The sequence below is a fragment of the Ursus maritimus genome, unplaced genomic scaffold (genome assembly GCF_017311325.1).
Source record: "Ursus maritimus isolate PB19 unplaced genomic scaffold, ASM1731132v1 scaffold_2, whole genome shotgun sequence".
In the NCBI taxonomy this organism is placed as follows: Eukaryota; Metazoa; Chordata; class Mammalia; order Carnivora; family Ursidae; genus Ursus; species Ursus maritimus.
In genome coordinates this window covers 78,909,081-78,935,317 of record NW_024424452.1, presented here as the reverse complement: position 1 = coordinate 78,935,317, position 26,237 = coordinate 78,909,081, and the positions used below count along the sequence as shown (strand labels likewise).

The 26,237-nt window shown below is 45.6% G+C and overlaps 1 protein-coding gene across 1 annotated transcript in view; it reads left to right on the top strand.

Moving 5' to 3' along the window:
* The window catches only part of TNR (tenascin R), a 79,938-nt gene extending 54,701 nt beyond the window's left edge, over window positions 1-25,237 (top strand). Inside the window, exons 17-21 of the mRNA XM_040636241.1 lie at window positions 13,397-13,548; window positions 14,978-15,074; window positions 19,154-19,315; window positions 23,521-23,684; window positions 24,641-25,237. Of these exons, the coding sequence (XP_040492175.1) occupies window positions 13,397-13,548; window positions 14,978-15,074; window positions 19,154-19,315; window positions 23,521-23,684; window positions 24,641-24,760 (695 nt within the window). The 3' untranslated portion in view covers window positions 24,761-25,237. The remainder of the gene's footprint in view (window positions 1-13,396; window positions 13,549-14,977; window positions 15,075-19,153; window positions 19,316-23,520; window positions 23,685-24,640) is intronic.
* The last annotated feature ends 1,000 nt before the right edge of the window (window positions 25,238-26,237 follow it).

Here is a 26,237-nt window from a genome sequence, read left to right as displayed (position 1 = left end):
CTCCAGTGTATACGGCAGGTGTTACTCATGCCAGGACTCTCCTGTCATCCCTGATTTTTAGGGATCTCCTAAAGATCCCTTGAGATTAGGCTTCTTCTGGGAAGAGTGGTCACAGTGGCTGTGCCTTGAGCCTGATTCTGCCTCCCCTGACGCCAAGCACATCCCTGCTCATCTTCTCCCTGCGTCTCTAACAGGACCTTCACTGACAACCCACCCCATGACACACACACATGGGAGCCACATAGTTCATCCTGCATGCTCCATCTGTGGGCCCTTGTTTGCCTGAAAAGAAGAAAGGGAGAAGGAGAAGAGGTAAAAGAAGAAGGAGGAGGAGTAGAAGGGGAAGAAGAAGAAGGAGAAGAAGAGGAAGGAGGATAAGGGGAAGAAGAAGAAGGAAAAGAAGAAGAAGGAAACAAAAAATAAAGAGCAGAGAATCTTTTCACTTACTTGAAAGATTGGAGTGTTGCCAGTCTGGACCCCATGAATTATTCCTGCTGAGCAAGAGGCCTGAAAAACACCAGAGCATCCTATGTGATGGCAAATCAGGGTTGATGGATTTAGAGGCTAATTTCATTAATTTCATGCTAGTAACCAGCATCCTTTCCGACTCCATTGACAGTACCTGAGCTTTCCACTTAGCAGCACCTTATTCTTAGGATGGGCTGATCTCAGCTGATCGTTCTAAGCATTTTTTATGCCTTGTCTTATGGAACAAAAAAGCCTAGAGCTGGGCCCCTACGTGGCCTCCATCCACTGACAAACCCTCATCTTGCCTTGGGTGGGCCAAAACAAGAGACTCATTTCAAGCAGATGTCTACTTAATGGTCTAGAAAAGAGTTGCAATGTTTTTAAAAATAAAACAGAAGGAAAGAGAGAACTAAAAGAAAAGAACTCACTCCCACAAAACCTCAAAAACTTTCTTTGATCAAGATATCGTCCCTTGTTGCCATCCTGCCATATAGTATAAACCCGTTTCATTCTTTCCATCATGTTAATGGCTTCCTGTCCTCTTGTCTCTGGTGTTTGCACAAGACTCTAGGGGGAATTAAATACAAGTAGTATGGAAGAGAAAAAATATGGATACATTATTTATAATTTACTGTCGCCTGAAATTTCATTCAAGGTCTACTTGTCTTTCAGAGACATGAATATAAATGAGGAAACAAATATTCCCGGTAGAGCAACGGAGACTTGGTGAAATGATCTTCTGAGAGGCAGCTTTCGTTGTCTCTTTTAATACTGTAAGAAGCAAACAAGACGCTCACTAAAGCTTGTCTTTAGAGACAGTGAACACTATAAAATAGGTTGTCTTGACCTTGAGGTTAAGCGAAGACAATCACTTTTGGAGGTGCCCAGAGATGAGTAATGAGAAGTTTTCTTTATTGCCTTTGCTCCAGTCCTATCCCACATCTAGGCTGAGCTGCTCTCTGGGGCTTTTCACAAAAACTCTGGGAGTCTACTCTAACACAAGCTTCAGTTTTTGAAGCTGTAAAAATTAATAATGATTGGCAAATCCTGGGTCCTGGGACAACAGATAGTGGGTCATGCAAATCCGCCTAATTATCAGTTGGGAAGTCCAATGACCACTGTCCACCGCTCTCTACTCTTATATACACCACACTCCCCACTTCACCAAAGTAGGGAACCAAAGGGCTTCTCTTTGCTCTACCTAGAAACAGTCGGACTGCTAGCTTCATTGAAATTAGCAAACCCCCCCAAAAGAAGAATTCCACCTTCTCCCTTCTTTGACACCTGACTGTGTGGAAGGAGGCAGGGCACTAAGCACCCCATGTGAACATACCATTCCCATCCACGTCCAACGGGGATAGATGGGTGGGTACCAGCGAAGACGTCTGAATTAACCATACTGCTCCGTTTTTCTCATATCACCGATGTCAGCCTCCAACAAGTTCTCTCTCTGTACTTATTCATTGATGTCCTCCTACCCTCATCTCTTCTGCTTTCTACATGCAACCATTCTGAGGTGTTGAATTTGTGCCCTCTTGTTTCGATGTGTTTTCGAAAAATGTGTTCTTGGAAAAGTTTTGAGTAGAAATATTTTAAACGTATGTAAATGGTATTGGGTTACATAACTCATCCTTTGTTCTCCTATCTTCTACTCAGCACTGTTTTTAATTTATTTTTATTTTTTTAGTTTGATTTTTAGTTTATTTTTATTTCTTCTACTGAGGTAAGAACAAATAAAGACTATGTATGTAAGGTGTACAATGTGATGACTTGATATACACTGTGAAATGATTACCACAATTAGGCAAATTAACATTTCCACCACCTCACATTTTTTGTGTGTGTTGATAACGCTTAAGAATCTACTCCCTTAGCGAAAGCTAAGCATACAATACAGTATTATTAACTATAGTCTCTGTGTTCTGCAGTAGATCTCCAGGACATGGTTGTCCTGCATAACTAAAACTCTGTATCCTTTCACCGGCACTGCTTTTAAGATCCATCCATGTCGTACGTGCATCTGGTCTTCTGCTTCCAACTATTGCAACATACTGCATGCCGTTCACCCACCACATTTTACCTCCCCATTCTCCCAAGACAGACATCAGATAGTCCCCGATAGTCCCCGACCTCCCGCACCACAAATGGTGCTTCAGAGAATACCTTGTATGTGTCCACTTATGAATCAGTGAGGCAGTACCTTTGGGATATATACCCAGACGAGGAATGACTGGGTCACGGGTATGTGTTTACACGGTTTGATGGAGTATTGCTCTTTGGGATGGCTGTTCTAGTCTACACTCCCTACAACAGTGCAGGAAAGCTCCTGTTTCCTAATGACATGCATCATTCCTAAGGACTTGACATGATCCAGCTTTGTAACTTTTGACAGTCTAATAGGCATAATTGATATTTCATTTTCCAGATGAATTTCCTTAAATCATAACAAGTTTGAGTTTAAACATCTCGTCTATACTTGTTAGCCTTTCAGGTTGCCTTTTCCTGTAAATTGTCTGTTCACATAGTCTATCTTTCTATCAGAGTTCCGGTGCTAAGTAAGTATTAGCTACCATTATTTGAGCTTTTGAAGTCTCCATGTCTTTCCTGACTGTGGGACACAAAGGTACTCTTCTATACGTACTTTTTTTAGCTTTCTAGATTTTTTTTCATGTTTAGTCTATTTTGTAGTATGGTATAGTCTATGGTATTAAGTTAGGATGCAGATTTCCTTTTCTTTATATGGTGAGCCAATTTCCTCAATATCACTTACTAAATAATCCATCTACTCTCCATTGATTCGTGGTGCTTTCCTGTATATTAAGTTCCCATATGTACATGAACCTATCTCCAAACTGAACTCCATCCATATTGTAGTCCGTGGTCTATTTATCTGTTCTTTTGCCAACACTACACTGTGTTTTCCTATCTATTACTCAATGTCTTAACATTAATCTCTCCATAACTGGTAAAACAAGGAACTGTTTTCCCTCACTTTTCTTTTTTGAATTAGACTTAGCTCTTTGGTGACCTTCATTTTTCCATAGGCATCTCAGAACAAGTTTATCAAGTTCCCCAAAAGAAATCTCAACTTGAATTTAGGCTGGAATTGCAATAAATGTATAAAGTAATTTGGGGAGAACTGACGCCTTTAGAATACTAAGTCATCCCTTCTGAAAATATACAGTATATCTTCATTCAAATCATCTTTGTGTTCTTTCATAGGACTTTAAGTATTTCTCTATAACATTATGTTCTTGGCTAATTTCTAAACATTTTATAATGTCTTATTGCTTGGTGACTTGTATCGAACTTGAAGAATTATTTTCTAGTTGGTTATTGCTGATATGGGAAAATGCTATGGATTTTTGTATATTGATCCTATACCCAGCAATCCTGCTGAGCTCTTTTATTAATTCTAATTATCTATTATTTCTGTTAATGTTTTTAAGTAAATATTTTATATCATTTACAAATAATGATGGTTTTATCTATATATTTCTAATCCTTATGCGTCTGATTTATTTATTTTTCTTTCCTTGAGCTGGGAGCTCAAGAACTATGTTCTGCTGAACAGTGGTACTAGGTAACCTTGACTCGTTCCCATTCTTAAAAGGAATGCTTAGTTGCAGCTTCGTGTTGCATACTTTTTGCTAGGTCTTCATTTTTAGACCTCCTTTGGATGGGGAAAAAAACAACTATTGAAGCTTTTCTACAATAAAATAAATATATAATTGGCTAATCTTAAATAAGCCAGGATAATATTCACTTAGATTTGAAGTTTAAAACATTTAAGTCACAGAATTTTCTTCTATTTGAAGCTAAGAGTTTTTGTGATAAGCTTTGTTGCTAAACGTTATCCAATGGCTTTTTTCTGCATCAGTTCAGTTAATTATATGTTTATCCTTTATCTTAATAATGAGATGAAGTACATCGATAGATTTTTTGATACATTTCTTTACATTCCTAGGAGAAACCTCACCTGAATGTGGTTTTTTTTTAATGCACTGGGTTTGATTAGCTAAAATGTTGTTTAGTCTACTTACATCTACAATCATAAGTGAAATTGACCTATACATTTTTTCTTGTACGTGCCTCCTGACTGAGTTTTGAAATTCATGTTTCACTAGCTTCATTTAAAAGAAAAGTCTGGGCAGTGTTCATGCTTTTTTGTACTCTTTTTGGAATAACTGGCGGCAGAACTCATCACTAAAACCACCTGGGGCTATTTTGTTATTGTTTTGGTTGTTTCTCTTTGTCTTAGGAATGTGGGATGTTTGACTAGTACTTCTACTTCATCTAGCCAAAGTCTCAGTTTCTTTTTGCACCAGTTGCGATGCTTTATAACCTTCTAGGAATTTATTCACTTCACCTATGTCTTAAATTTCAATAGCATATAATTCTTCAAGAGATTTTATTTTTAATCTCTCCTATATCTGGAGCTCTTTTCCCTTTTTCGTTTTATTTTTGTCAGCCTCTCTCTTTATTTCTTAATCAGTCTTTTTAATATTAATATTTTCAAGGAACCAGCTTTTAGACTTAAGATCCATATTCATATTTCTGTGTCCCTATTGATTTCTTAAATAGATCAGTAAATCTTCTCTGCAGCAATCCAGGTACTGGAGCGTGTTCTCAAACCCCTCTGGACTCCTCCTCACTCCCTCCTTTTACCTGCCCTCAAACAAACCCTGTTTAGATTTGGGCTGTGAGTTGCTATAAATAGGCTTTCTTTTTTTCCTCTTCTTTTATGATAATCTTTTATTTAAGGCAAAAGTAAGACATTTTACTAAGTATTTAATCACCCTTACTTTTCAGATCTTTAGCATTCGTCACGCTTCTGAATTGTGTGCTTACTCTAGCTTTTCCGTAAAGGATTTTGTAAGGCAAACCCCACGAAATCTCATATGCCTAGAGCATTTTTTCATCAAACCCTCACATTTGAACTGCCATGTGACCAGAGATATAAAATGCCAGATTCAAATATTGGTTTCCTTCATATTTTAAAGTATTCCATTGTCTTTCTTTATGCAGTATTGCCACTGAGAAATCTGATGTCAGTCTGATCCTTGTTCCCTCTGGAGGCGGTCTGCTCTTTCTGGAAGCTTTTAGAACGTTTTTCTTTCTTTTTTACCGTCTTCCACATCTCTATATGTCTTGGGGTTTGTTTTTCTTTTTATCTTTAGTCTGACACTCTGAAAGCCCTTTAAATCTGAGGTGTTTTATCTTTAATTCTAAGGCATTTATCTTCATTATCTCTTTAAACGTTTCTTTCTGTTTTTATTTCCCCTTTTTAGGACTTCTTTAGCTAGATGTTGGAATGTATATTCTCTCCTCCAAATCTCTTAACTTTGTTGTTATGTTTTCTTTTCTTTATCTTTACTTTTAATCTTTTCAAGAAGTTCCTCATTCTGATCACCCAATTCATTTATTTGTGATCAGCTCAGTCTAAATCCCCCATTCATCCCATCCATGGAGTTCTTACCTTCAACTATTATAATGTTCATGCCTAATATTTCTACTAATTATTCAGAATTTTTGTTCTTTTTTCATATTGTTAATATCCTTCCTTACTTCCTTAAAAAGGTGACATATTGTGCTTAATTTAACCTTGGACCCACTAGTCTAATAATTCTGCCTCAGGTGATGGCGGTCACACTGCCTGTGGTCTTTCTTTCTTGGTAGTCTTACTCTCTAATGGTGGGTATTCTGGCCTGTGATCTCATGTACCTTTGGGGTTATCAGCTGCTGTGTCTATTACAGGTGCATTAGAGAGGAACCAAGTACATGTGAAGAGGTAGGTAATGATTAGTTCATGACAATATGGGGGAGAAACAACAGAACTTCAAAACTTCTTTCTAACCTACTCTCTCTTTGTACTGTTTTTGTCTGGTTTTCGTATCAGGTAATGCTGGCCCTCCTGAATGGACTGGAAATGTTCCCTCCTCTTCCATTTTCTGGAAGAGATTGTATAAAATGGGCGATGTTCCTTTTTTAAACGTTTGCTAGAATGAATAATGAGGCCATCTGAGCCTGAAGATTCTTTTTCAAAGGTTTTAACTACAGATCCAATTTTTTTAATAGTTACAATATTATTCACGTTATCCATTCATCTTGGGTGACTTTGGGTAGATGGTGATTTTCAAGGAAATGGTCCGTTTCATCTAAGTCTTTAAATTTACTTACATATAATTGTTTATGCTATTCAGTAAGACAGGGATGTGTGATCACTCTATAGGACAGAGGGCAGTGGATTTTGTCAAACCTCAAACTGTCTGCCAAAGGCTATAAGATGGCACTGTGAATGCTATAGAAGGGCCTTACATGTAACTATACACAGGATTTGATCTGGCCAATTTTTAACTGTATTGTCCCAAATGTTTTCAGAAAATCTAATTTGAATTTCCCTTTTCATAATCATAGGGGTGGATGTAGCGCTCACGTGGCATGATACACTTCACAAATATTGTTTGGGCATCTACCGTGGGTCAAACACTGTTCTAAGTTCTGAGGATAAAGTGATGAACAAGATGAGCCAGATGTCTACTCTCCTAAAACTTACATTCAAGGGAGTGAGGCAGTTGGGAATGGACAAAGGAAGGAAATAGGGCAATTTCAAGTAGTGATAATATTATTTAAAAAAAAAAAGAACTTCTAGGACAGTTTGTATGGGAGGAAGCATTTTCTGATTGTCACTTCCTTCCCCTATCGCAGACTCTGGCCTCAACTAGGATAGTCAGGAAAGGCCTCCCTTTGAGCTGAGACATTTGAGCCAGGTCTTGAATGATGAGAGTGAATCATGCAAAGAAGAGCATTCCAGACGTAGTAGGAGTAATTACTCTATCCCAAAGGAGGAATAAGTTTGACATGTTCAGCAGATTAGAAAAAAAAGTCAGCCAGAGAGGACGGGGAATACAAGGCAGAGCCAGAGCATGCAGGGCTTTGTAGGCCAAAGTAAGGATTCTGAATTTTCTTCCAATTGCAAGAAGCCATTGCAATTGGAGCCACTGCACTGAAGAAGCCATTGGAGGGTTTTTAGCAAGGGAGAGATAGGATGAGATAGGATCACATCTACATTATAAAAAAAAATCACTCGTTAAAAAATGGGTAATGGATGTAATTAGGGTCAGAATGGCAGGAAAAGGTCAGTCAGGAGGCGGTACCATGACCCAGCCCTCTCCTTGCCATGTCCAATCAAGAGCCACAGGGAGGGGCCAGGCTGACAGCTGCCAGTCTATGACCAACTAATATGCCATGGAGCTGGGTCTCCTAGTATAAGGGTGCCTTCAGCTGATCTTTGAAAGGAAGATTCAGAAGTTTATTGCATTTGCCCAAGGTGGGTAGAAGGCAGGTGGTCTGCAGAGCTTGAGGACCTCCCTCAGAAATGCTTCGAGTAAAGGCATCCAAATTGTCTATTGTCCAGTTGAGTCTCCATTCCCATTACATCCTTAAAAGCTTTTGTCACCTCTCCTCCCAGACTCCCTCTCGAATGGGGTCTTACCTCCAATCTTACCCCCATTTAATTCATTCTCCACCCCACAGTAAGAATAATCTGTCTAAAAAACTTGAGCTTAAAGTCCATCAATGATCTCTTCATTCTGTCGTCTGCCTGAGAAGGTTCAACTCCTTGAATGGAATGATCCAGTCCCCGCTTACCTCCCTGAGGCTCTCCCTATCCCCCCAACCCAGCTGCTGGCTAACTCTGCAATTTCCCAAATAGGCCATGCTTTTTGTGCAGATTTGGGACACCCTTCCCCCAACAATTTGTAGTTAACTTCTACATCAGTTCCTAAAATAAGAAGTGCTTTCTGATTAGCACTTGGTAATCCTGCCCCATCCCAAGCTCCACCGCTCACCCCACCCTCACCAGCCCCAAGCTCCACTACATGCCCACCTCCACGTTTTGGTAGTTCCCTGTGTTTATCTCTTTCCCAGAGCACTTAAAATTTGGAAAGATAGATGTCTGTTTCTCCCACCAGAGTGTGAGCAACCTGAAAGATGGACTGCGTCCTTCTATTTTTTATATTCCTACCTCTTAGCCCAGGATTTAAAACCCAACAGATGCCCCCATATGTTCGTTGAATGAATACATAAAAGAATAAACATGTAAATGAATTAGAAGATGCTATTAAAGGGGCGCCTGGGTGGCACAGCAGTTAAGCATCTGCCTTCGGCTCAGGGCGTGATCCTGGAGTTCTGGGATCGAGCCCCACATCAGGCTCCTCTGCTATGAGCCTGCTTCTTCCTCTCCCACTCCCCCTGCTTGTGTTCCCTCTCTCACTGGCTGTCTCTGTCAAATAAATAAATAAAATCTTTAACAAAAAAGAAAAAAAGAAGAAGAAGAAGATGCTGTTAAAGTGATAGGTTTTCACAGCCCGTGTGGGCTGAACAGGTAACTTCGCCCTCCACAAACCTGCCAACCAGAAACCCACTTCTGGGGAGAACAGTCTAAGCGCTGGTGCCCAGAGGCAGTCACCGGCCCCTCTGTGGAGCAGCACACTGTGCCGTGCAGGTGCACAGAGATCTGCTGAGGCTGTCCTCAGAGGGAAGCGCTGCCATCATGGCTCCGGTCCTGATGCTAAGGCCATAAGAGGGGGCAGTAGGCAGATGCTCTCCAAAGCCATCAACTCTGACCATTTTAAAGACTGCATCCAAGAACATAAAACAAGTAAGGAATAGGGCGGGGACAGAAAAGTCTCCTCCTTCACTCCCAGCCGCCTGGGGGTTATCTGACTGTGCTGTGTGTCACGTAGCTCACTTCACCCCACTCAGCACTCAGCCTTCGCAGGCCTAACACAAACCAATTTCTGAGCAATTCTTCCGGTGAGTGCCCCAGTCCTGTTGATCTCACAATTACATCTAGAAACACTTAACCATGAGACATTTCAGTGTACCGATCACTTGGCATTGCTTTCCTCTTAACTTGGTAATCACCACAGCTTGTGCTTTAAAAAAAAAAAAAAAAGTCTCTTTGTCAGGCCAGGCCCCAGTTATTGTACAAAAGAAAACAAAAGCCTTCCAGTCCAAAAGCTCTTTGTCCTAAAATTTCTGCCTTGGGAAGAATTATTGAAATGATCTATGTTAGGGTGAAAGGTGAGCTTCTGATGACATTAGATGGTGTGACATCCAGAGAGCTAGGGATGCCTGAACTCGGTCCCGACAATCTCCTAAGAATGTATGAAATCACAGTCTACATGCCAGGGAGCCCTGCAGAGCAAGAGTCAGTGATTATCAGCTAAGCCATGGTCTAACGACCCTCAAAGCAGAACCCAATGGGAAAACTGGAACACAAGGTTTAAACTCAAGAATAAATAGAATCTCTTATTCCCTCTCTTTCCCATGCCACCCAGTCTAAATCTTGGGACCATCCCACTCAAGACATACCTACTGGGGGGCACCTGGGTGGCTCAGGCGGTGGTTAAGTGTCTGACTCTTGATTTCGGCTCGGGTCATAATCTCAGGGTCATGAGATCCACGACCATGTCGGGCTTTGTTCTCAGGGGGAGGTCTGCTTGAGATTCTCTCTCTGCTTTCCCTCTGCCCCTCCCCCTCTGCTCACTCACAGTCTCTCTCTCTTTTTCTCATAAATGAATAAATCTTAAAAATAAAAAGACACACCTACTGGGAAAGACAGGAAAGGAAATGGAGAAAGGGAGAGAAGAGAAGAAAAGAGGGGAGGGAGGAAGAGACAGAAAGACCGAGACATTCAATCTAGTCACTAGAGCATAGGACCTATGCAGAGAAAGCAGCCCACCAGGCCACTCCGAGGCATAGTCTAGCTTACCAATTCCACCACTTGGCCTCTCTGAGAAGAGGAAAATGTACCAGAGAAAGAGTGGGGTTCAAATCCAGCTGCTCTTTAGACTCATCTGAGGAGAGCTGGTAAGACACTGATCTTCTGTCACCCCCCAACATTCTGACTCAGTTCGCCTGCTGCAGAACCCAGGAATCTGCATTTTAATAAATAAATTTAACCATTTGGGAATAGTTAATGAGCCTTTGCCTCCTCTCGTCTGGTGAAAAGGAATAATGATTTGATCAAGGACTAGTGGAGGGAGGCAAAACTCTGGCAATAGTGAGGGTCAGAGAGAGGTGGAGAAGAGTGGTTTCGTGGTAGACGTGTCTTTTCCAAGGGCCCAGGATGTGAAAATCCCAGTCGCTGCTCCTGATATTCTGCACCGGCAAAATGCTTGTTGATTGTCTTTCTGTTGATGCCACAGACTAAATCAAATCTAGGAACAACCAGGTGGCCTTGCAATCTGTCCAAGGTAAGACAGGTGTACCCAACAGCTATGCATCACCCCTGCACACATTCGGTGAGCCCCTCCACCAACCAGCCCCGTGTGGGGGCCCAGAAGGACCAAAACACAGCCTTTCCTCTCCCAGGGTACAGTCTGGAAGCTTCATCTCATCCAAACTTTTGACACCACTTAAATCCCCTTTTTTCTTAAGTTGATTTTATTCCCATTTTCTGACTTAAAAAACACGAATGCCTTTTTTATATGACATTTTTTGAGATATTTAAAAACTTCTCCAGGGCAATCCATCTCCAGGGCAATCCATCTCAATTACACTATTTATTTTTGGTAGGTCTACCTTTAAGGCAATTAACGTGTTTGAACCTTTTTAAAGTATCAATAACTTAAATATTAAATAATCTACATCATCAAGGTGAAGAAACCTGTAAAACGTCATTTACTTACCTATTCTGACGTTTGGCTTGTATTTATATGAGGTTGTCACTTGAGGTTTGGAGGAAGATGTTCTGTTGGGGACATTTGGGATACTGGAAAAAAAGTTGGGAGTTCTGGCCCCTTTAAGGAGCTAAACTGATTCAGAAAAAAAAGGACTATTTAGTGCCTAAGGTAGGATTGAGCTGAAGCCCAACAACATTTTGTGCTGATCTCATAAAATGAGAAAGTCCGGCAACAAGAGAAGAGTGGAGAAAGGAAAGCAGACAGACGGGTTGCTACAGAGACCAGCTGGAGAAAGGCCTGGGAGCCAGGGCATAATCACGGTGCTCCCCAAGTAACAGGGAGGGGGGAAGGAGCTCGCTCGCACCTGTCCCCTGGCACGTAATTGTAACCTCTAGGAATACGTGGGATCAAGAACTCAGTATGGATGGATGTAGCTCCTGTAAACTGTATACATGTCACATTCCTTGTGCAGGAAGCGCTTGACTTGGGGTCTCAAAACTTGAGTTCAAGTGACCTGTGGAAGTTGTGCGATCTTGCTCAGTGCAGTTTCCTTGTCTGCAAAATAGCCATCTGTCTGATCTATAACAATCTGCCTTTCTCTCAAAGTTTTTTGCAAGAATTCAGTAGAAACGAAACATCTTTTGTCAAGTACAAGTTCCATAGAAATGTGTTGTTACTCCCTGGTGCAGCCATGCCTGAAGCAGGCAGTGCCCTTGTTCTGAACTACCTTACACGGGAGCGAACCTTGACCGCGGTATGGCAGCCAGCCGGACAGCCCCTCGGCTGGGAGTTAACAGAGCTGCTGAACCCCGACGACCTCTTCCTAGGACGCTTCACAGATGATCTGGGACAGGAGCCTTAGATGACCAGGGCGTTCAGTGAGGATGTGACATCGCCTTCCCTGTGTGGCATTATGCTGTCCACTTGCTCTGACCTCCCTCCCGCACGGCTGACTCCAAGCAGCCCTCTGGCACACCCACAGCGTGCTGGTGCTGCCACTAGGGGTCACTGTGGTGACTGACACGTGAGGTCCCCACCAGCCTCTTTGTAACTGCTGCTGTTCAAGGATGCAAAACCTCTCAACCGCATTTCATTGACCCTGAGCCTCATTATAGGTGCAGAGCACCCAAACCACTTTTCCCTACACGGCAAGCTCACCCTTTTACTTGCTCTTTCCACTCCTGCAATCCTGAACTCTCCTCCGGTGGGATCTCTGCTTCTCGGCTTGCCTGCTAAGCATGAAAATTTGCCCCGAAGCTAAGCTCTTCAAGATACATGATTTAAGCTTCTCTTTTAGCTAATTAGATATTGTTCTACAAATTGGGCTGTTCTCTCTGAAAGATGAGCAGCAATTTATTTCCCCTGCCCTTTCCTTCAACTTCAGCTGGACTGTAAAACACGGCTGTTTGATTGTTTAGCCTGATCAGGAGATTATTTTGTGCAAGGAGTAGACATCCGTCTTGTTACGAACTCTAAGCTTGTTCAGGCATTCCTTCATGCTGCTGTGAGGACGGCAGAAGGTTCTGCTTAATGCCGGTCATCCCTTTGAAAGGTGGGTCCTACTGGGGTGCCTGGGTGGCTCAGTCAGTTAGGCATCCAACTCGTGATTTGGGTTCGGGTCATGATCTCGGGGTCGTGAGACCGAGCCCCGTGTCGGGCTCCGTGCTGAGCCGAGTCTGCTTGATCCCTCTCCCTCTCCCTCTGCCCCTCCCCCCGCTCATGCGCACACTCACTCCCTCTCTAAGATAAGTAACTAAAATCTTGAGAAAAAAAAGAAAAAGAAAGAAAGGTGGGCCCTAGAGTGATCTATTATGGCCCATGCTGTAATCATCCCCTGAATAACCCCACTAGCTGCATTAACACGCTTTCATCCTTCGTGGGGGGAGGGGATGTTTTTATCAGCCCCATTTTATTACTAAGAAAACTGATACCCAGGGAAGTCAGGCCATTTGCCTAAAGCCAAACAAATAGGTAAGAGAAGGAGCCAGACTGTGAACCCCGATCTTTGGTCCTTAGATCCCTAAAACTGTATACTGTTTGATAAATCCAACATCAGTTAGAGAGGGGGAATGTGGGTTGATGCGGGGTTCCCACACACTGCTTGAGATCCAGTAAAGATTTCTTACAGCTCTTGATGAAGTACCACAAGGCCTTCGACAACCTTCTCCAATCCAAAGTGTCATTACACAGTGTAGGAGAAAGGATCCTTTCTGGAAATTGCCTCTTTTCCTATGCAGGGGGCCGGGTGTTTCCTCATCCTCAAGACTGTGCCCAGCATTTGATGAACGGAGACACTCTGAGTGGGGTTTACACCATCTTCCTCAATGGGGAGCTAAGCCGGAAGTTACAGGTGTACTGTGACATGACCACCGACGGGGGTGGCTGGATTGTAAGTACCTGTGGCTGTTCTCCATACGCACGAACATCCTTGGTGTCTAGTCCATCTGTCTCAGTGCCTATGGATCCAAATTTCACCATCCTCTGGCCAGTCTTCATCCATCCCCCACCTGTCTGTGTCGGGGCTCTTCATTGCCTTGGGCCCTTGCTCAGCAGCCCAGTTATAGGTTTGGCCAAGCACTGGAAGGATGACGCATATCGAGGCAGCAGTGACCTGGCCCAGTGAAGAAGCCCCAGGAATACTGTTCCTTCTGCGAGGATAGTTAATACAGGAGGGTGCCAGGGAAAGGGAGGAGTGGCTCTGATAGGCCCAGGGCTCTTGCCTGCTGAAGGCTGCAGCTACGGCAGAGGAACAGAGGGGGTGGGTCCTCTGTGGGAGGAGGGTCCTCTCCAGAAGAGGTGAGCTTCAGGGGGGAGGTCTATGGGACGACTGCATATGGGGGAGCCGATGAGGGGCAGAGCATGGATAGCCATCTCTAGTAACCAAGGCCATCCCTGTCCCCATCTTCCCAGGCCTCCTTGGTTCTTCCCCAGAGCTGCCACAGCCTTCCAGAAGCACCAGTGTTCAGGAAAAGAGAGACACCCTCCTTCCACAGCTAACAGGGCAACACAAAAGAAGAGAAAAGACAGCCTCAGAAATGACCCCTCTAGCAGTGCAGCCCCCTATGCATACGGGAGAGTTCCTGCAGCCTGACCCTAGAGTAGTCCAGCATTAGCTGAGTCCCTGCGTGCACGCAGCCCCTCTGCCCTCCTGTGGTTCCCTTCCAGCACCGCTAACACACAGCACTGGATTTTTCTTGGTGCAAAATGGATAGATTTTTAATGGAGTTAAACGGTGGCTGTGCTCATAAGCTACTCTTGGGAGACATTTTCTTTTATGTTTCTGACATATTTGTGCCTCCTTCTTAAAGCATAATTGGAAATTGAAGCCGAGGCTGACGCATTGGAGGTTAAATGAAATTAGCACTTAAACAGCTCGGAACGTGAGTGATATGTAGTTGCTTTGCCTGCGATAGGATGATGCCAGTTACCAGCTGATTTGAAGCTGGTCCTGTTCTTTTAGGGAGAAATGCTTTCTGCTGCACTCTGTGCTGCAAAAAGATTAATTTGAGAGCCAAGCCTATTTCCCCTTGACTAGTTGGGGGGCTTGAGATGGATCCTGAATCCTTCCTACATTGCAGGGGTGCATGTTAGTGTGAACATCACACCCCGGCCTCTTCATCAGGGGCGTCTGCGCTTCAAGGGAAGAGCTCTGAGCATCTCTTACGAAAACGGCTGTGTGAATACCGAGCTCTGTACTGCAACGTTCCTTATCTGAGCCTCTATGTCATGGCAGCTAGAAAACGCAGTTACAGCGATTTTACTCACGAGGGTTTATTTTCTTCAGCATCACTTTGTTTCTCCCCCTGTCTCCCCCACAGGTGTTCCAGAGACGGCAGAATGGCCAAACTGATTTTTTCCGGAAGTGGGCTGAATACCGTGTCGGCTTCGGGAACCTGGAGGATGAGTTTTGGCTGGGTAATCCTCCTTTATGCTTTTCCTGGGAACCCTCTGGCTTTTCGTCCGTCTCTCTCCTTTCTGCGTCCATCTGGGCTGATCAGAAAGGCCGTGTCTGTTGAGAAGTTGACAGCTCGTGAATTGCTTTCAGTACCTCTTGCTCTGTTTGGCTCCACTATTGATCTGTTTTTATCTTATTGTGGTGTTTTCCTCTTTGCTCTGTCTCTTCCCATCCTCATTAATAGTCTCGTATGCTGATGGGTCTTGACATGAGGCAACTACAAAGGAAGTGAGCTGCCTGGTGGGGGAGGGGGCGCAGGACACAGCCAGCTGGCCGGTCACCTCTCAGAAGCCAGGCACCCACCAGCCAGCCTGCAGGTCAGGAGAGAGGGGAGGGAGTTGCCCTGCCCAGCTCCCCAGAGGAATCTTATTACCTGACTTGGCAAAGGAAGAGAAAAATGAAAACAGCCTTAGAGGTGTCCTGCCATCTCCTAGAGGTCTGCCACAAGCGGGAGGTGCAGATCGAGAATGGAGCTGCTGTGGGAGGGTGAATACACACCCCATCCATGCAGGTGGCAGTGGTGCCAACCCCGGAAAGTAGTAAATTGATTACCTGCATCTCCCTCTGCGTTAGATTTTTGTAGTGATATGTTCAGGGAGGCAGGGGGACAGGTGCATAACCGGGTTCCCTATTTGCAGTCTCCCCTCTATATCCCGGTCACTACGTCATCCGGGCCTCATTGTCTTTCTCCTGGATGCTCACAAGACAGGTCCCTACCTGACCTCCCTACCTCCGGGACCACTCCATTGTCCACGAGGCTGTCTTCCTCACACCCAAAATCTGAGCAGTGGTTAACCTCATCTGTAAACCCTTTCAGTGACTCCTCATCACCACCAGCTGAAAGCCAAACCCCTTCACTGAGGTACAAGACCCTTTCTAATCTACCTCTGGAGCCTGCTCCCCACGACTCAGTACCCCACGCCTCTCGCCCCCACCCCCATACACACGCCAACACCAAACTCCAAACATTCAGAATCACTAATGCTTCCTCTGCAAGGATCGCTCTCCCAGCCCACCACCCCCCTCCCCGTACTCCTTGGTGCCCATCTGTGTATATTCAGAGACCCACTAAACTCTTCTTCCTCCATAGAACCTATCCCACCCAATTTTCTCGCCCTCTGCCTATGGGAGAATTTGGCCACTCTCTCTTTTGCGGGCGCAAAGCACAGTGTCCATTTTTCTTTCTGTCTGTCCTGACTATACTATGGAAACTTCTTTCAGGACTAGGACCACATCTTAGTCATCTTTTCATCCCTTGCCTCTTATGGTGCCTGAGATGGTACTTAAAGGATAGGCTCCAATCGGTCCATCAATGATAAGAATTTATCAAGTGCCTGGAGATGCCCGGATCTGGTTGGCTGATGTAGGTAATAAAACTATAAGATAAGAACATTGAGAGAGAAGTCAAGTGAATAGGAAGTGTTTTTACCTTCTAGGAGTTTGCATGCAGCTTGAGGGACAAGTGCAATGAACACAAATTGGGGTACCTGGCAGACAGGGCTCACGTTCCCCAGACCTTGGCCGCTGTGCACTGCTTCCACGATTTTTACATTATCTGTGAAGTAGCTGAACTATCCTGCACTTAAATTGTCTCTATATCGCTTGCTTTATTTAATTAAATCGACTGTTTTGTGAAAGAAACTTCATAGCGTTTCCCAAAATGGAAAGCTAGTTATCATGTGCCAAAATAAAAGGGAGACTTAAAAATGCATACAAGGAAGGGAAAACAATATTAATATTATTAAATGACAGTTAAATACGGGGGCTCCAAGCCTGATGTTGCTGGGGGTGGTACGAATGAAGGTTAGCAAGTGTTGGGTGTTTCACTGCAAAGTACTAGAACCAAACTGAGACTGGGAGTCAAGGTTGGGATCCGAGTTAAGGTTTCTCCTTACACTATTAAGAAAGAAATAGAACTTGGAAATACCTTTCTCCTATACGTTTAAGGTTATTTTAGTCCTTATTCCCAAAGTATTTCTCCTATCATGAGAGAGGCCATCCCACACTGAGAAACACTATACCAACAGATGAACGACTGACGAGAACAGATACTCAGAGAGGGGAGGGGTCAGCTTTGTGGGGGAGGCAGGAGGGAAGGGGACAAGAAAAGAGGGAAGGCAGGGGTTCTTCTGACATGTGAAAATGGGATAGTAAAGAAACCATCCAACCAGAGGAAAGGTGCAGGACAGGGAAAGAAGAAAATGAGGTTAGGTGGGTTGAATGAAGGCACATTATGGTACCTAGAGAGAGGAAAAGAAGTCTTGACATAATGCCATAGGTAATAGGGAGCCAGTGAGGGCTCTTGAATAGAGGCATGGCCTGGTGATCTATAGTTTGGCAGCAATACTCAGGTTGGGGCTAACTATGACTCACGGTTTATATCCTAACTTAGGTTCCCCAGAAGCAGAGCCAGAGACAAAGATTCTTGTTCAAGGGATTTATTAGGGGAGTGTTCTCAGGAGTAGGGGTATGGAGGAAGCAAGGTAGAACAGAGGAAAATGTGCAAAAATGTGGTTTTGGTGAGAGATGATCTTCAGTCTGATTCTCAGGGAAGCTCTGGAGCACGAATTGTCCCTCAGAGTTGGTCCCCACTAGGGCAAGGGGTCTGGCCTTTTGTACCCCCCACATCAGGCATTAACGGTGGTCAGCTTCAGGGCATGGGGGAGGGAGAATGTAGCTGCCAAGGGGAAGTGAATCCTATTTGGTCAAGGGCAATTATCCAAGAAGAAGGCAGCTGTGAGCTGTTAGCAGCCAATGCATCTAGCAGCTGGGGGACATGTCCACCACCTATTACGAGCTTCTGGGCAAGCACCCCCAGGATCCAGTATATCCACTACAAGCACAAGTCTAGGGTAGGTTGTGGGTCAGCAACCCGCGAACAGCAAACAGCCCTCAACTTATAATCAAAATGAAGCTTTAGATCTCCAGGATAGGGAAGCAGAAAGATCCAGGTGGCCCTCAGCCAATAATATCACCTGTGTGGATGTCAACCTCTTTTTCCATAAAGAGATTAGCCTACGTAATCTCTAAATTCCCTTCCATCGCTGCAATTCTTTTATTCTCCTCATGGCATACTCCAATAGATACACATATGATAGCAAAGCAAGAGGACCTCGGTTCAGTAGGCAGATAGAGATCAGGAGGACTCAGACGATCACCAGCAATGCAAGGCGAGTCGTTCAGAGTCTGGGCAGGTAGGTCAGAATCAGAAAGTCCTCGAGTACTGCCAACCAGGGCAAGCGGACAAGGGAATATATATGAGAAAACATTGCCAAGAGGATGTGGGCTCACAGAGGTTTTCACCTTACGAGAATCTATTAGACCAAGGCCCGGGAAGCTTAGAGCCCAAAGAGAAGCAGCTGGGTGAAAATAACCACCCAGAAGACCAGGGCAGAGGTGGCAAAGCAAACTGTAGCAGGTAGATTCGACAGAAAGGATCTGGAGGCCGGGCAAATGGCAATATCCCCTGACCTGGCTCTGGGAGCCTCAGGAGGGCTAGAGGCTGAGAAAGGGCGAGGCAGTGTCATGCAAGGTGAACAGAATCCCTTTTGCAGGCTACTAGGCGATGGTAGGATGTCTGGCTCTCCTGGACCCCTAGCGCCGGTCCTCAACTCCTCTGATAGGTGTTTCTGCCTCTGGCTTCCTACCACTCAAGCCCAAGAATTCAAGCCCATGTAATCTGTCTTGTCATTTTTACCCAACACCGTGGTTTGGAGTGGAAGGTGGTAGGAGACAGGGTCAGGAATCCCGAGGCTCAAGGTTTGTCTGTTACTGAGTCAAGACTGGATGTTAGGACCCCTGAGCTGAGGTGGGCGGGGCCGGGGGTGGGGGTGGACCAGGGCTTCTCTTTTTGAAGGAGGAGTTTCTGAGTCTGGCAGGGTCTGTCTGATAAATGATAAATGACCTGAGAAGGGCCGAGGGCAAAAGCGATCCGGATCCCCCTCCTCTCCGAAACATCCACTGCGCGGCCACAGTCCCATTCCCTGCCATTTCCAAAGCCGCTGGGACCGCGCCCCTGCATTCTCTGTTTGCTCCACAGGGCTGGACAACATACACAGGATCACATCCCAGGGCCGCTACGAGCTGCGCGTGGATATGCGGGACGGACAGGAGGCTGCCTTCGCCTACTACGACAAGTTCTCGGTGGAGGACGGCAGAAATCTGTACAAGCTGCGCCTAGGGGGCTACAATGGCACTGCAGGTACCCTGGCCCCTGAGCGGACGCCGGGCGCGGCCGGTGGGCGGGCGGCGGGACCAGCGCCCCCCGCGGCCGAAGCCTGAACTGCCCCGGGCCGCGGCGGCGCCCCCACAACGTGTGAATTCCCTGCTAGCCAAGAGCAGGGCGGAGCGCGGGGGATCGCTGGCGCCGGTGCCGGCTGTCCCTAACCACCCAGGTGACCTGAAACCAATGTCTCAGGACTTCAGTTTCCTGATCTGGAAAATCCTAATAAGGATGCCTGCCCTCCTTCACGGAGTAGTCAGAAAAAGATGCAAATGCAGCGAAAGAACTTCTAAAGTTAAAAAAATAAAGGGCAGTGTGAGGGCAAAGCATTGTTTTTCTTGTCTAGATTAATCAATATGGGCTCTTATCCAACGAGAGCATAATCATCTACTGTCTGGCGAGAACTCTCCCCCTGCGATGACATCCAGGAAAACCATCTTGCAACTAATAGAAATAAAGCAGACCCCTCCGTATTCTGAGAGGACCCCCTCCCCTCAGCAGTCATCATAGCGCCTTCCTCAGGCGCAAGCAAGAGCCCTGGAACGATCCTCACTGGCCACGTTTCTTCTCATTCCTCCACAAGAGCCAAATACAGGCTCACGTATCCTGTATAGATTTTTATGACATTTCTACTAAGTAGGACAACCGTCTCTATAAGCTCTGTTGCATTAATAGTTTTACCGGAACATAATATCCAGTCTGCTGCTTAGCCTTTGCGGATCTGTTTCCTGGGTTCTATTATAGCACATTCCATGAAAACCTGTTTTGCCAAACATTCTACTGTTTGGTACACGGAGTTATTGGTCCTTTCATTAACTCCAATTTTAGGGCTAAATGCTAGTGTATAATTTTAGCAGCCTTTTTATGCCTCTTGGAATTAAGAAGATCATCAAGGTGTTGCCCTTCCAATTACTGCATCTGTCCACGTATTTCTCTTCTCGGCCAGGTATTGTTACTCCGTAGGAAGGCACGCTTTGCTATTGTTCTTATTGGAGATTATTCCCAATGGCAGTCCGTCAGACCTGCTTGAGGTGCCCCTAATGTTAGCTCCAATGTACTACACTTTGGGCATAAAAGAGCCATTGAAATGGAGTGTACTAAACGAGATGTCAGACTAAATCATTTCAACAAAACCTGACACGATACCTCCCTAAGATTAGAATTGTGCCTATAGAAAAGCCGTTCTTATTCTTCCCACAGGAAGAAAAGCAAGCCTTCCCCCTTGCTCCCCTGTCCAGCGTCCTCCCCCCCTCCACCTGCTCCAGGTCTCTGCTTCTCTCTGCCTCCCGTGGGCCCAGCCACTGCTGCCTTTCCCGCAGCTCCCTCCTGCTACCGGGCCCCACGGAGGGCAGGACCGTGGCACCGCATTCTACTCTCATGTCTCCTAGGCAAATTCTGCCAGCAAATTTACCGATCATCATAAATTAATTACAGTCTGACCCCTCCCTTCAAATATTCAGTTCGTTTTCCTCAAAAGATGAAAACCTGGGCTTCTGTAGGCTGCCCCCTTCTCTGGGCAACTCTACGCAATGGTTGCTCTTTCTAGACCAAAAGGTCTCCAGTGGGGAAGAGCCCATCCTTTCTTTCTGGCACTTACCGCTGCCCAATTCCCCTGGCCTTTATCCTGACTTGTTGCTCATTTTATTGGCCCTACTGGCAACAATCCATCCCATGGCCTCCAATCCATGTTCAGCCCTTTCTCCTGTCCCCATTTCTCAAGGCTACAAAAATCTAAGTCTCTCATCAGGACTCTAACTGGAGAGCTGAAAACTCCAAATCAAGTTATCAATAAGAGATTGTTGAGCAACCCCTAGAAGTTCATGATGCAAGTTACAGGGACTCAAAAGAGGCTAAGACATGGCCTCTGCAAGAACTAAACATCTATTGTTTTAAAAAGAACCACAAAAGAAATGGTACTCACTTCCAGCTTACCAGGCATTCATTGGCCTAGGAAGGAGGGACATCTGACTAGGGTCCCCATGGTGAGGGAAGGCAAACCCTGGAAGAGAAGTCATGGAAGGAGCAGTTACCATGGAGGGAGGGCAGGCATTGAGGGCCTGGCTCCCTGGGGCAGGATGTGAGTTCAGAAGAAACAGAAAGAAGATTGGTGGAGTAAGGGCCATAAACCCAGGGGAGCAGTCTTACTATGGTGAGCAGTGGGGAGCCATGGTAGGTCCCAAGTCTTTTGGATTTGGGGGTTTTAGGAAGATCAATGTGACGGCCATAAACTGGATAGAGTAAATCTGAGTGAAGAACAGAGATCAGCCAGCAGCTACTGCATTAATCCTGGTGGGAGATAATAGGAGACTTGACTAATGTCAGGAATTAAGAGAAAGGTATAAATCTGAACAGCGGTTTGAGAGAGAAAAACCAAGATTCAGACAATGTACTGAATATATGAGGTGGGTCTGAGACAGAAATGGGAAGGGAAGCCGGATTTGGGGAGGAGATAAAGACCAATGCTGGGATCTATCCAAGGCAGCAGCAGGCAACATTGGAGCGGAAGCTGGAGAGCATTGTTCCACGGCCACGGTTGAGAGCAAATTCTAGATTACAGAAGGGCAAGCAGGAGATGAGAAGATAGGAGGTGCGTAGAGGCAACAGAGTGGAACTGATGGTAAAGAAAGGGTCACTAGAGAGTAGGATTAATCCAAGAAGTTTTAACGCTAAATCATAGGAATATGATTTAGGATTGGAGGAGGTGAATATGCTAAAAAATATATACATATATGTATATATAGTTCATTTTTTCATATATACATATATATATGTGTATATATATGTATATATGTGTATATATGTATATATATGTGTGTGTATATATATATATGAAAAAGAAAAAAATAAATCTTTTCCACCTTCTTCTGGACCTGGAAAAAATGGGAAGGAATGAGTTTAAGGGGGACATCCGGGTGGCTCAGTCAGTTAAGTGTCTGCCTTCACTTCAGGTCATGATCCCAGGATCCTGGGATCGAGCCCCAAGTGGGGCTCCCCACTCAGCAGGGAGTCTGCTTCTCCCTCTCCCTCTGCTCCTCATCCCTCCTTCTGCTCACTCTCTCTCTCTCAAATAATTAAATAAAAATCTTAAAAAAAAAATGAGTTTCAGGTAGTGGGATTAGTTCTCAATGGACACAAAACCAGACTCCTTGGAGCCTGGGAGGAGAAAATGAAAAGGATGGGACAGAGACATGATATGTTGAGTTAGGGATCCGACTTCCCTGAGGGGATCAGGCTTCCTCATAGAATAAAGATCATCCCCTCAGAGTTAAGCTGTGGTGGGAAGCCATGGAGTGGCCACCATGAATGTGGACTCAGATACCACTGATGGCCCAGAATTGTGGTCTTTCCTAGCTTAAAGTAACCTCAGAAGCATCTACAATAACATTCATTCCACAGCATGAGCCCCTTCATGACATCTCCAACCACAAGTCCCACCAAAAGTTCAGCTGAAAATTATAAACTAATTAGTTTGATCCCTCGCCTCAAACACTCAATTCATATGAGTCCCCTGCACAACCTCGTAGCAAGACAACAGCCAATCACTTCTGTTTGCCTCTAAGACTAGAGATCGTACCACATCTCCAAATAGTCTACCCCGTATGTGAACTTCTGCAAGATACAGCCCTGCCTTTCCCAGCCACCTCTCGGACATGATTAGGATTTTCTCATCATGCTTTCTCCCATGGACAGGAACCTGAGCTTGCTGAGATCCCTCTTTGCATGGTGCACCAAGTTCTGAAGGTGGGGTTTTGGGTGAGGGTTGACCAGGCCTAATAAACCATGGAGAAGGCCATGGATGCATGGTGGTAACCCAGATTGACTCAAGTCATCATGGCTCATCACTGTCTCCTTTGGAGACAAAGGAATCATGTATGTTGGTGCCCAATTCAGGCCTAAAGGAAAGAGAGAGGGGTGTGAGGTGGACTGAGTGGACAGAGCTCTGAGCAGAAGGTGGGAGGGATGAGGAAATGAGTTGCAGAAGGCAGCGAGGAAGCAGCTGACCCGGGGGTAAGGTGAAATAAGAGTTCCATACTGAGGAAACAGGAAATGGGAGAGGTAAATGGAAAGTCCCTTAAGTGGAGGCTAGGTGTGTTGGGAGTGGGTCAAATGTCCAGACAATCCTGACAAAAGGAGGACAAATCGATGGCCTTACGAAAGCATCCATTTTTTTTTTTTTTTTACAGGGGACTCCCTCAGCTATCATCAGGGACGCCCTTTCTCCACAGAGGACAGAGACAATGATGTTGCGGTTACCAACTGCGCCATGTCCTACAAGGGGGCCTGGTGGTATAAGAACTGCCACCGGACCAACCTCAACGGGAAATACGGAGAGTCCAGGCACAGTCAGGTAGGTGAAGCTCGCCGCCGTTATGAATGACCCAGGGCTGTGGAACCCACGGTCCCTTAGCTTTACGTGTTCAGTGCACAAGTGGGTCTTACATTTCCCTTGGTTAAAAAAAAAAAATGTCAGTCTTGAGAAAGGACTATCATGAAGAGCAAAGTAATGCAGGCCCTGGAGAAAGGGCAGGACAAAGCAAAAGCCAGAGGAGGGAAAGAAAGCATCCGGACCCAGGAGCTAGAACTCACCCAGAGAAGTCCCTTGACCCCCGGTACGTTCCATTTCATTTCCTCATCTAAACCATCCCATGGAGAGCTTATCAATTTCAGGGACACCTTCAGAGGCTCAGCCTCATCTAAAGAAGGGTCCCAGGAAAGGAGAGATCAGAAAACCAGTATAAACTGCACTGTGTTTCCCCATTAGAGACTACAAGTCCACAGGCTGGGCTGGGTGATAGGGTGACCAACTGGACCAACTGGAACTTTCCCAGTTTTAGCACCCAAAGGCCAGCAGCCAGGGAAACCCCTCAGTCCTGAGCCAACCAAGGTGGCTGGTCACCCATAGGTGGAAACTACCTGCCTCTCCCATCAAGAGTGAGCAGTCAAACCCAATCCTTCTCTGCAAAATGCTCACATACTATTGGGCTTTTGAAAGTCAACACTGATAACTGGTGCATGCAAATCTTAAAAGCCAACAACATAAAGCTGGCAGTAAGAAATGACCTGACGTACAGTCCTGATGAACACTCAGGCCACAGGCATGCTTAAAAAGAAAAGCTGGAAAGAGACCCAGCTCCTTCGACCGTATCGGGAGCTGGCCAGCAAAGCTTCCCCGCAAAGCCTCCCATTAATGGAATGGCTACATCCTCATCTTGGCTTCCCCGCTCCTGGTGATCTCCCTCTTCAAGCTGGGTGTCTCCTTGGGGGGAGGTGGTGACCTGACATGCGTGTCTTTCTCCGTCCCAGGGGATCAACTGGTACCATTGGAAAGGCCACGAGTTCTCCATCCCTTTTGTGGAGATGAAGATGCGTCCCTACAAGCACGGTCTCACGGCGGGGAGGACACGGCGGTCCCTGCGGTTCTGAGCAGCGGGCAGCCGTGGGCCCACTGACCTTTTCTGTCATTTGTTTGTATTTTATAATATGAAACAAGGGGTGGGGGGTGAGAGTACTGTGCTTTGCAACATGGGAAGGGTGTTGGAGGAAACAGGATGTAGCTGCTCGTGGTGTCTGTTGTCCCGGGCCTGGGCCTCGGTCCCCATGCTCCCTCCCACCCAGTCATCCTGAACCTTCCCCTCCTTTCCCACCCAGGAGGGAAAGTCTGGAATGTTTTAAAAGACCAACCTAAAGGCAAGTCCTGGGGTCAGATGGCTATGGCACCGGGCCTTCTTTTCCTGGCCTCCTAGGCTTGCCCTTCATTTCCAGGTATTCGTGCTCTGGTCGCTGCCTTGGATGGCCAGGTTCTCACAGCAGACCCTGGGAGAAGCCTCGGGAAGAGAGCTCTGCCATCAATACCCCTTCAGAGGAAACAGATTAACCTCACCCCATCCCAGAAACCCAAGTCCTTTTTAATGGGCCAAAGAGTCTCATTTTCTGACACTCTTACCAGCCAAGTGTCCTATTACCTTTTAAGAACAGTGGCCTCTTAAGAACAACCCCAAGCAATCCTGTGCCTCCATCCATCCCACCTTTAGACCCCCATGGCCCCACAAGCCCAAGGTATTGTCCACACCTGGTCTGAGGCTGCACAGTGGCTGTGTTCCCTGAGGGTCATAAGTCATTGCTCCCTCTCTTGGGTCAACCAGACAGAACTTCCTTTGTGGCCCAAAGGGGGAGATGGTTGTGGGTTTAGCGCTTTGGGTTCAGACACTGAGGAAAGGACAAAAGTAGAAATCAGGGCATCTGCCATTTGAGATTACAGGTCCTGTGGGAAACAGATCTTACCTAGCTCTATTTTCTTATTTCTGCTCCTATTTGTCACGGACTTTTTTTTTTTTTTTGAATTGCAAACGGAAGGCCTCATTTCTGTGTTCAGCCAGGCTCTCCTTAATGTGGGTGGCTTAATAAGGGTCAGAAGAAGAAGTTATATGACCAGCCAGCCAGTCCCCTGACTGATAATTCCTGCAAAGAGGTGAAATTTGGGGGGGGGGGTGTTTTTGTTTTTTGCTCTTTTTTGGTCCTGTGGGAAATAGGAATGACCTCTGTAATGAGTTGACATCATGAGAAGCCTTTCTCCATCTTCTTTTATTATTCTGCTTCTGAGAGGAAAAATGAAAAGTGCCAGAGGAAATTATATCTGGAAATTCAAACGTGAACAGGGGACGACTGTGGGCCTACCTCCCATTTTATGAGATGTGCTCTCTTCACTACCATGATTTGATTTTTAAGCCCAAGAGAGCTGGAGGCTCTAGAAACCATGACCCTTTGGCTTCTCCAAATCCAGTGTCAGCGGGAGCTATCCCTGCAGCATCTGCCAAAACCCACACCCAGCTCCCCAGCTGTCCTCCTTTTTCCCTCCGGTTCCTCGAGGCCCCACTTCTGTTTTCTGTAATGCCCAGGGTTA